We start from the raw sequence: 11,877 nt of genomic DNA, 5'->3' as shown, positions 1-11,877 counted from the left end.
CAATTGTTTACAAACACTTTCTACATTTACACGTGATCATGTTATAGGCGCTTTTTGATTGGATGCAGCGAGTTTCGACTGCAACCAATAAAAAGCCTTACCTTGTGTCTCCGAAATTGTATCTCAATCCGCCAAGGGTGAAGAGAGCGGGAGTGGATCGTAACCCTTGGCTAGCGAAGATGAATCTCTGTTAGAAATGATAAAATAAGTATACAACTTTAACCAGAACTTTATAAATATATTCATAAGTCAACTCTAATTGCAGTTTTAGTGAATTGATAGATACATTTCAATTAGTAAAATTCTTGTGTTCCTTCCGTAATATTTAAAAAAAATCTAAAGTAAATATAGTTGCCTTTTTGTTACTTTCGAAGTGACTTTGATTTTTCGGAAAACTTCAAAATGAAATTATAAATTTTGATCATGTTTTGATTTATATCATATAGTCATTATCTTTTCGTTACATTTCGTGCCTTCATTTTCAATACGATACCTTTTTATACGAACTAAAGATAAAATACAACAAATCATATTTGTAATCGTCCTTACTATAATCAATATATAATTTTATTGTCTCACAACACCAGTAATACACAATCATTATCTACAATTGTATACAGACAAAGACGTGTAACTGTTATTAATAACAAACAGTTTTGTGAAGTCATTGTTAAAACACATTCCATATGGGCGGTAAATGCCATCGTCTTCCTTAAGCATATCTTCACAGTTTTCTCCATCTGATGACATTCTCTGTATGTTACTGGTACGGTAACCGCCGTAATAAATGTTTCCTTGTCTATCGCGTGTTACTCCTGCTAAACCCGAAACGTCCTTACTGTATACTAGAGTTCCATCTAATTTAAAACATTGGAGTTTGATATGACTCCTAACAAAAAACTGCTCATGACAATCATCGTATACCAGAAAGAAAATATCCCCAGATCCTTGTTTAATTATATCTAGAATTGTCCCATTAATGTGTAAGACTTTGATAGTACCATTCCTACCACCAACGTAAATTCTGTCACGTCCAGCAGTTATACAATAACATTTAAAACTAACTTTAACTTTGTCGTCCTTTGTCATATTTGCCGTGTTTATAAATTGTATCGATTCCTCGTCAGGAAGGGTAACAACAGCTCTGTCTGTGCCATGTAACACAACAACACCATAAGGTTTAGAGGAAAGTATTATCTCTGTCTCATAATCTTTACAGTCTCTGTAGACATACACTTTCGAATCTGACCAACCAGTCAGGAGCAGCTTATTGTCGACTGTGATTGCCAGATCTAAACTTTCCAACCTCGCTTTGAATTTTACTTCCGTATCCTTTTCAAACTTCACAATGCGTTTTATTTTTTCTGTCATGATCTGGGCCTGCTGAAATTTCTTTGATTTGTATTGAACTTGACAAGGCTTAACGATCTCCGAAAGTTGTCCAAACAAATCAATCCTGATATCTTTCTTTGCATCAAAGGCTAAATCAATTTCATGTGAGCTGGATACCATCTTCTGGACGTTTACTTCCGCGCTTTTGATGATTGATACATGTTGGTGTAAAGCGTAAAAAAGCTGATTATTTGAGCCATGATCTTTCAGAAAATCAATTTCGTTCTGATTTGTTTTTAATCTGTACAAAACCTTTGCTATTTCTTCTTTTTGTATGTTAATTTCGGTCTCGTTTTTTCGTTGGAGAGACGATAGTTCAGTTTGAAGATCGCGTTCTACATCATCTATTTGTTTCAATAATCGGGATTTGACTTCACTGATTTGATTGGTTATAACTGATTTGGTTTTAGAAAGTCGTAGTAAGTTTGATTCTCTGTTATCGTGTAACTTATTTAATGTTGTAATGAGCTGGTTTATGTCCTGCATAACGTCGGTGAATAGTGCCGATTTTTTTACATCTTTCGAGGCATGTTCCAAAGGCAGAACGTTTTCACATTTCCTGTGGTCTTGAGGGATGCAAGCTCTGCAGCAAACGATCTCATGATCTGTGCAGTAATAATCCAAGAGCATATCCGTATGGACATTGCAGATTTTTTTCGCAGATATTGGGATATCAGAAGCGACGGTAGACAAATCTATCACTTGATGAGATTTGAATGCTTTGAATCGTGTATGTGATTCAGTGCAGGTTGGACATAGTCGCTCTTCACAGTCAGGGCAATATTTTGTTGCTGGTACTGATAAATTTTCCGCAGTGCACGGATCACATAAACTCCCTGAAGCCATTTAAGTAGTCTGAAACAATAAAGTGTTATTAACGTTTGTTAACAACATAAAATATTTTACTTTTTTTTTACATATCTTTAATATATAAAATCAATAAATGTCCCTTATGTAGCGTTTTGATGATTTGGAAGACGTCTGTTTTATTATTAAGTATTATAGAAAAGGGATCATTTGAAAACATCATTTGAAAACTCTTAATTTTCTTTTAGTTATAAACAAGAAAACGAAATTTAAATTTACTTCAGAATATTGGTCAGTTGGATAACATTCCAGCAAAAGATCACAACATAGTTTAAGTATCAGAGTGATTAACCTTGACTTTCAAACAATGCAAATGAATGAATAAAATTGAGAATGGAAATGGAGAATGTGTCAAAGAGACAACAACCCGACCATAGAAAAAACAACAGCAGAAGGTCACCAACAGGTCTTCAAAAGTCATCTGGGGTCAAAACGAATTGATTTTTTGAATGATTTTTGTACCATATGATAAAGTAAAAACTCATAAAGTAACAAATCGAATTTGTAATGAAAAATAAAATGTTTATTTTTTTTTTTAATATTTCATACCCTCGAGCCTCCTTTAGTTTCTGGATTTACCTTCATCGAGAACGCTCAAAGCCAAATATTTGAAAGCCGAGGATGTATAAGTACCTGCTTTTGTAAGGTGTGGGTTTTTTTTAAACTATAGACAAAAACTAAATAAAACAACACTGACTGAAAATTGTGGTAATAAATTAAATAAATTAAAGGCACTAATTTATAATCCCGTGATTTTTTATGTTAAATTCTGATATCATTTTGAAACTATCAATGGCTTCTTAGTTTAAAGTTCAAATAAAGTGGCAATCATTTCATGTCAAAGTCTGACTTGTGTTGAAAAATAAGATATACCTTTTGGACATTTTAGATCGCACCTGTTACCGGAAGTTTGTTACAACAAAAACTGGTACTTATCATCTGGACAACAAAGGAAATTTACCCTTCAGTTATAGTTTCAGGATTCCGCTGCCTTACTTTTAGATTTATACCTTGAATTTGACATGAGCGTTCAGCTCATTACCAGAATCTATGACAAACAAGACGATTCTAATCTTATAAATATCAATTTCCCCACCTAAGTAGCAGTATACCAACTAGTCCGAGATTACTCTGACGTCCAACGGCTGTTTTGCCAGACAAGCTGGGGCCGTGTGACGTCAGAGCTCGTCCCATATCAAAAAGTGGATATTTGCCCACCGAAATAGATGCGCTGCTTCGTCGCTTCTGGTGCCGACTGACGGCCTTGGAATTATATAAATCGGGCATCAATCTGTTCATTTTTCATTTATCTCTTCATTAATGTAAGTTTCACCTACCTTCCAACCTTTATTTTCTCATAATTAGACAGTTTTCACAGTGACCCATCGATTTCGGCATTTTGCCTTTCATTTTCAAAGATTATCACGTGACCACGAGAAAATAGTGATGATTTATGCAAATGACCATAATGTAACACCTCGTTCATTTACGATGCAAGTTATGCAAATGTCCGAGAGCTTCCGATTGTAACGTGGTCGGAACTAAATGCTTCATACCGATCTCCTGTAAAGGAGGTGAAAAATCGTGGTTGGCAACTAAATGTTAAACATCGATCTCCTATAAAGGAGGTGAAAAAATATAAATATTTGCATATTTTGAGTCTCGAGACCACGAAACTCTCTCGTAACTTGACGTCCATTTGAAAGTGAAAGTCAAAATGCCGAAATCGATGGTACTCTGTGAAAACTGTTTAAATATGGAAAAATAAAGGTTGGCAGGTAGGTGAAACTTACTTTAATGAAGAGATAAATGAAAAATGAACAGATTGATGCCCGATTTATATAATTCCAAGGCCGTCAGTCGGCACCAGAAGCGACGAAGCAGCGCATCTATTTTGGGTGGGCAAATATCCACTTTTTGATATGGGACGTGCTCTGACGTCCTACGGCCCCAGCTTGTCTGGCAAAACAGCCGTTGGACGTCAGAGTAATCTCGGACTATATACCAACTTAACCTGCATATGGGATGTTCGTTTCAAAACTCAAAAGTTTTCAGCTGCTACTCATTCTTGATTTAACATCACCAGTGTCAGAGCAGAAAGTTGATGAATCAGTGGTATGTATATCAAAGAACGTCTCGTCTTTTTTTTCAAAATAGGTACACCGGAAGATAGGAATACCTTGTTGATAAATATTCTGTCACAACTTTACAGATAATGCACGATGATCTTTACTTATAGATTCTAGTAACCGACATTGTTTATTATCTCAATAACGTGTTAAAAGTCAAAAAATAAATAAAAATGGAGGTAATTCTAAAACTGAAGGTCCGTAATCAAATTGCAATAAACACACGAAAAGAATGGACAACAACTGTCATATTCCTTATATATTACTTTAGTAATAGTGGTTTTAAGTTGTCTTAAAAAATTACATTTACTTGTAGGTCTATGTTTGGTCATATCCATTTGACGTGGCTCGGTACTTATGTATCCCGTCATTGTGTTATTGTGCTATGAAAAATATTTGTCTTCCGGTCTTTCGTTTATGCTAAATTAGATGTGCTTTGTCTGTATACAATAAAGAAGATGTGGTATGATTGCCAATGAGACAACTTTCCACAAAAGACCAAAATTACACAGACATCAACAACTAAAGGTCACCGTACGGCCTTCAACAATGAGCAAAGCCCATACCGCATAGTCAGCTATAATAGGCCCCGATGAGACCATGTAAAACAATTCAAACGAGAAAACTAACGGCCTTATTTATGTAAAAAAATGACCGAAAAACAAATATGTAACACATAAACAAACGACAACCACCGAATTACAGGCTCCTGACTTGGGACAGGCATATACATAAATAATGTTGGGGGGTTAAACATGTTAGCGGGATCCCAACCCTCCCCCTAACCTGGGACAGTGGTATAACAGTACAACATAAGAACGAACTATAAAAATCAGTGGAAAAAGGCTTAACTCATTAGATGGACAAAAATACAAGTAGATGCCTTTATGTTTTCTTTAATGATATATGTGTTTGTTTTATAGCGATTAAGATTATTACACAATGTTGACTGCTGTACCATTATTTTTTACATTTTTACTTATTAATGTCTGTTTGTTTTGTTCACATATCGTTGTGAATTTAACTGAATTTTACGCGACTGTCGTATACCAGTAAGGAGGAGGTTTAGCTTGCAATAAAACCAGGTTGAATCCACCATTTTCTACATAATAACATCCCTGTTATAAGTCAGAAATATTACGATTGCTATCATTTCATTTTATGTGTTGGAGCTTTTGATTTTGTCATATGATTAGGAAAAAAGTCAAATCACAAAAATACTGAACTCAGAGGAAAATCCAATCGGAAAGTCCATAATCACATGGCAAATTCAAATGAAAAAACACATATAAAACGAATGGACAAGAACTGTCATATTCCTGACTTGGTATAAGTCATATTGGCATATACAAATGTAGAAACTGGTGGATTAAACTTGGTTCTATAGCGCTAAACCTCTCACAATGTTGACAGTCTCATCAAATTCCGTTACATTTACAAACAGACATTATAAATAATAGAGTCAAAATATGAGTACAGCAGTCATCATCGTGTAACAATTTTAAAGGGAACAATTTAGCAGAACACAAGAACATATATCTACAAACACATTCATTGATTCGCGTATCTGACATCGGAAAATTATATACGTCACATTTTTGTCGTTCAATGATTATACAAACAATTCTCAAATTTCACATGGGAAATGTCAGCATAAAGGGTTTAATAATCAAAAGTATGAAAGAATTAATTTCAGAAATAGACTGAGATTTAAAATGGTCCAAAAGTTATATAGAATTTATAAGAATCCACAAATAGTTCATTCCAATACGCGATTGAATAATTTTGACGTTTGTGGTTCAACGTATTTTCTAATTAATTATAGAAATATATCATAACGACTTATACATGTTATAATAGAACAATATAATTCTGACGGGATCTTTTAAAGTACAGAGTCACGTTATAAGAACCAAGGAAACACAAAAATTCACATATACAAAACACACCAGCAAAAAATGAAAGATACTAACTTTACATTGACGGGATGTTTAAGTAACGAGCCACGTTTAATGGATATTACATAATACAATCCAACAGTAAAATTAATATTAGTAATAGAACAAAGACAAATGAAAAAAAAACAATATAACACGTTGTTAAGATGATCATCAACATCAATACGCAAAATCTATACATCAAGATCATGTATTATTTGTGAAGTTGATACGGAATATTTATCAACCAGGTCTTGGTACCTTCCGGTGAACTTTTTTAGAAAAAGGATGAGACGTTCTTTGACATACCCCTGGTTCATCAATTTTCTGCTCAGACACTGGTGAAGTTTTACAAAGTCTGAGTAAGAGCTGCGAGCTCTTGAATATTGAATAAGTTGGGAAATGTATAGCCCCCATGCAGGTGAAGTTGGTATATTGCTACTAACGTGGGTAAAATTTATAGTTTCAAAATTAAAATCGTCTCGTTTGTTCCTGGTACCTTTGATAACTATTGTCATAAATTTTGGTACTGAGATGACTGTGTAAGTCAAATTCGAGATATAAGTCTAAAGGGACTTTTCGTTTTGAATTTTGTTCGGATTTTTTAATTTTTTTAATTTTACCTTTTTACTCAAAAATTTTATATTTTGAAATAAATACAGCTAAACATAATTTAAATTAAAATTGAGAATGGAAATGGGGAATGTGCCAAAGAGACAACAACCCGACCATAGAAAACAGCAGAAGGTCACCAACAGGTCTTCAATGTAGCGAGAAATTCCCGCACCCGGAGGCGTCCTTCAGCTGGCCCCTTGACAAATATATACTACTTCAGTGATAATGAACGCCATACTAATTTCCAAATTGTACACAAGAAACTAAAATTAAAATAATACAAGACTAACAAAGGCCAGAGGCTCCTGACCTGGGATAGGCGCAAAAATGCAAAAATGCAAATAAAAACAATTCCTTTTAAAATGTTGTCTACATGACTGTATGCTCCTAATAACCAGGCCCAAGTCCGCGGTTCTTTACCTAATTTGTTCGCAATGTATTATTCCTAGAGTTTTTAAAGTTTTGAATTTTGTCTGTCATATTTGTATTGGGCTTCAAACTCTCAGTGCAAAACTGCACTTCCTAGCCAATTACATAATTTCTTAGATCTTTGCATCAATACAAGGTTAGAATTAAACTATTTACAAATAAATAACTGCACTATTTTTCTCCTGTTAATGCAAAAGAATAAAAAAAAAGATATGTCAGTAATGTACACAAAAAAGCCAAAAATACACCAACAAAGATTATTATCTCAAATTTGCATTTGACGTTTTCGTGTGATTAATAAATGAGGGGAAGGACAGGGGGTACCCTTCTCCCTTCTCCCACCCCTCTTCTCCTTTCTCCTACCCCCGTTCTCCTTTCTCTCATTAGAATAAAACATCTCCTTTTGAGATATTTTTTCTTGAAATATTAGAAAAAAATTTAAAAGGAGAGATATTTTATTTTTTCACCTTTCTCCCAGCCTTCCTCTCCTTTCTCCTACCCCGTTTCTCCTTTCTCCCAACCCCTCTCTCCTTTCTCCTACCCCTTTCTACCTGTCTCCCTTACCCTTGTCCTCCCCCTCATAAATGACTGACTGATGAAATATATAGGGACTGGTAATTCAATCTGAAGCAAAGTACTTACAATATCCGATTATCCTAGAATATATAGGGACTGGTAATTAAATCTGAAGCAAAGTACTTACAATATCCGATTATCCTAGAATATATAGGGACTGGTAATTAAATCTGAAGCAAAGTACTTACAATATCCGATTATCCTAGAATATATAGGGACTGGTAATTCAATCTGAAGCAAAGTACTTACAATATCCGATTATCCTAGAATATATAGGGACTGGTAATTAAATCTGAAGCAAAGTACTTACAATATCCGATTATCCTAGAATATATAGGGACTGGTAATTAAATCTGAAGCAAAGTACTTGCAATATCCGATTATCCTAGAATATATAGGGACTGGTAATTAAATCTGAAGCAAAGTACTTACAATATCCGATTATCCTAGAATATATAGGGACTGGTAATTAAACCTGAAGCAAAGTATTTACAATATCCGATTATCCTAGAATATATAGGGACTGGTAATTAAATCTGAAGCAAAGTACTTACAATATCCGATTATCCTAGAATATATAGGGACTGGTAATTAAATCTGAAGCAAAGTACTTACAATATCCGATTATCCTAGAATATATAGGGACTGGTAATTAAATCTGATGCAAAGTACTTACAATATCCGATTATCCTAGAATATATAGGGACTGGTAATTAAATCTGAAGCAAAGTACTTACAATATACAATTATGGCCCGTTGAAGAGGTGAATATCCAAAATTGTCAACACGAGAAGGTTATTTCATTGAGGGCGCAGCCCGAAGTGAAATAACTTTTAAGGGTTGACAATTTTGGATATTCATCGATTCTAAGGGGCCACAATTGTTTTATTATACCGAACTAACAGTGGAAGTGCATTTCGAACACTTACTCTATAGTTTTAACATAAAACACAGACTGACGTTTGAAAATACATTTGTGTTCGATTTTCTCGAATATACAACAAAAGTAGAATCTTTTTGTAAAATATTGATGGCCCTGCAAAGGACCGTTTATAAGAGACATCATCGGCTGCTGCCACTCTCAGCTCTATTTATGTCCAATGCCGTATTTCCTCGTCTCTCGATGGGCTTCCAGTGTAACGTGAACGCTGCCATTTTGTTTATTTACGTTTGTGACGTCATTTTTATGGGAGGTAACTCAAGTACAAATAAACAAACTCAAAAGGTTATTCACCGGTGAATAATAGGGTTATTCACCGCTGGTGTAAATTCTTTAGGGTTATTCGTCCTTCCTTCAATTGAATGAAAATTAACTGAATTATTCCATGTCACGTGATTACGTTTCACCCAATAGAATTGTTTGAAATATACGTAAGGTATAATAATATCCGATTATCCTAGAATATATAGGGACTGTTAATTAAATCTGAAGCAAAGTACTTACAATATCCGATTATCCTAGAATCACTGCTGCAACCCTTTGCTGTAAGTAAAAGTTAAGTAAAGTTGTAATGCAACATCACCTTTTCTGAACATGCTTAATGGAACAAACCTTTTCAGTTGCCGGATAATAGTTTTCAATTGGTAATTTTCATCGACTCGCAATTTTCACACAGTGCATTTTATTAATATATATATATATTGATATGGCAAGGTAAACAACATTAACATTAAAAGTATGTATACCAACTTTAACAGACGGATTAATGTATGAAAATTGTTTACTTCAAATATATTATTGTGATACAATTACAAAAATGTAAAGAAGAAAGGGAAATTGTTAAATTTAATAAATTTACTTTCGGTTCCAACTGTGTCAACCTATATATATCCACATTGAGTCATTACAATGATGATAACATTAAAAATAACGCTCAAGACTTAAAACCATATACCGTTTTTAGAAAACAATATAATGACAGAGGCAGATGTACACTTTTTATAAGTTATAATAGCTTCTTGAAGACAACAGTCCGTACACACTTACCCGATTCAAGATGTCTGAACAGGTTTATTGTATGGAAAGTCGTATGTAACAAACTATATGTCTTCCCGAATAGAAATAAGTGAATGTAGCTGTAATTACTAAGTCCTTTTACCGTACGAATTTAAATGTTTGAAAATTGTTTACTTCAAAAATTATAATTATATTGTGATACAATTTCAAGAATTTAAAGAGAGAAAGGATGTGGTTAAATTTTACATCTACTTTCGGTTTCAACACTTTCAACCTATATATCTCCACATTGTGTCGTTACATTGATTATAACATGGCAACAAAATATTAACAGTAGCAGCTGTAGTGTATATTTATTATAAGTTATAATAGTTTTTCGAAGACAGCAGTACAAACTTTCCTGATTTCAGATTTCTGAACAAAGTTCAAGTTCAAGTTCGTTGTATTGAAAGCTGTATGAAACAAAGTATATTTCTTGTGATAATTGATTACGGTAGTTCGCTTCTCAGTTTCAAATAAATTAACTTTTTAAAACACTATTTTATATTGATAGGGGATTAATAAAGGAATCAATAGAGCAAAAAAAATATATATAGGTCCAGGGTTATAATGGAAGGAGACTTTTCCCAAAATTTTCCCAGAAAAAGGGGGTCCGGGCCCCCTGCCCACCCCCCCCCCCCTTACATCTGCCTCTGGTGATTGATATGGACTACGTGTATATAGAATTGCTGTTTGGTCTGAACCAGGCTCTACAAGATTGAGAACATTTTTTGTAATAAATTTAAAACATATCTAATTCTGTAATACTTGATAATATTTATCAGTTATTTGTGCTTTTTTCATTTGATGTTTACTCTCTGATAATGTCAGTATAAGTTGATTGGTTGTGATAAAAAAAAATTGGGTCTGTTTGCAATTGTCATGTGCGGGTACAACACGTGTGGATCTTCTTTCCCCTTTCATTCATCAAATTGCGTATGACATTTATCACAAAAACGCACCAGTATTTTGGTGAATAAAACACTTGTCATATCGTTTTAAAGTCAGAGGCTGAGTTAGAGGGTTTTTCGGGGGCCGCCCCTTTTGTAAGAAAAATTTGGTTGTTTATATAGAGAATCACTGGATCATGACTCTCCTTCTTATGCAGTCAGTGGGCCCCTGTATATGAAAACTTCTGGATCCACCACTGAAAGTTTCAGTAAAGTTAGATTAGCATTTTTGACAAATTATGTAGAAATTTGAACAGAAAATGAATGAAAAACCTAATAAATTAAAAAAAAAGCACTATTATTAAAAGCTTATCTTGCTTATTCACAAGGACGTAACATATCCTACATGCTATTCCGATCTGAGTTTTTATTTATACATAGTCTGGTGCTGTTCCAAGAAGTCTTCTGTTTTCTGTTTCTTGAGAAGTATTTGTTTTACCTGTTCAGTCACTATAAAGTGTTATAATTCATATTTAAATGCAACACATAAATAGTGACCAATAAGGTACCGCTATCACATGAGAGAAGCTAGGAAAAAGTAAAATGTATACATTTTAAATATTTTTGTGGGACCATGAAATGTGGTTTATATAATTATTCACTAGAACACACACGTGATATCACTGGTCCGTGACTGAATTAAAGTATATAATTATGCGCAAACCTTATTCTAATATAAGTATTATCATCTGATAAAGTCATGCCGATTATAAGATACACAGTTTTTCTCTGCTTTCAAGTCTTTCTGTTTGAACCCGTCGAACTGAAACAATAATATTAATTATTTGGAAAACAAAAGGTCCTGGAATGGAGTATTTTTTAATCAACAGCATTGTCCTATATAAGTTATAAATAAAGTTGAAATCTTTGCTTCGCTGTTTTACGTCATGCCCACTAACAAATTGAAAACTGTACCTATACGCCTTATTTTTAGTCAAGATGTTTAGTATTCGTATTGTTATCTGAGAAAGTCTTACTGATTAAAA

At 33.8% G+C, this 11,877-nt stretch overlaps 1 protein-coding gene across 2 annotated transcripts; it reads right to left on the bottom strand.

The window, feature by feature from the left end:
• Window positions 1-412: 412 nt before the first annotated feature.
• On the bottom strand, window positions 413-9,989 carry LOC139527088 (uncharacterized). 2 transcript variants are annotated; one of them, XM_071322357.1, is made up of 3 exons: window positions 9,933-9,989; window positions 9,390-9,428; window positions 413-2,247 (listed from the first exon to the last, which is right to left on the bottom strand). In XM_071322357.1, the coding sequence occupies exon 3, from the start codon at window positions 2,236-2,238 to the stop codon at window positions 601-603; it is 1,638 nt and encodes a 545-aa protein (XP_071178458.1). In that variant the 5' UTR covers window positions 2,239-2,247; window positions 9,390-9,428; window positions 9,933-9,989; the 3' UTR covers window positions 413-600. The 2 variants fall into 2 exon arrangements, with proteins under 2 accessions (XP_071178458.1, XP_071178459.1); XM_071322358.1 differs by lacking the exons at window positions 9,390-9,428; window positions 9,933-9,989 and adding an exon at window positions 8,012-8,109.
• Between the last annotated feature and the right edge of the window lie 1,888 nt (window positions 9,990-11,877).

Source organism: Mytilus edulis, chromosome 6 (assembly GCF_963676685.1).
Source record: "Mytilus edulis chromosome 6, xbMytEdul2.2, whole genome shotgun sequence".
NCBI lineage: Eukaryota > Metazoa > Mollusca > Bivalvia > Mytilida > Mytilidae > Mytilus > Mytilus edulis.
This window is presented reverse-complemented; position numbering and strand designations above follow the sequence as displayed.

What these genes read in the sequence shown, in the direction of transcription:
- LOC139527088 (XM_071322357.1), bottom strand. Translation starts at nt 2,238, where the DNA reads ATGGCTTCAGGGAGTTTATGTGATCCGTGCACTGCGGAAAATTTATCA.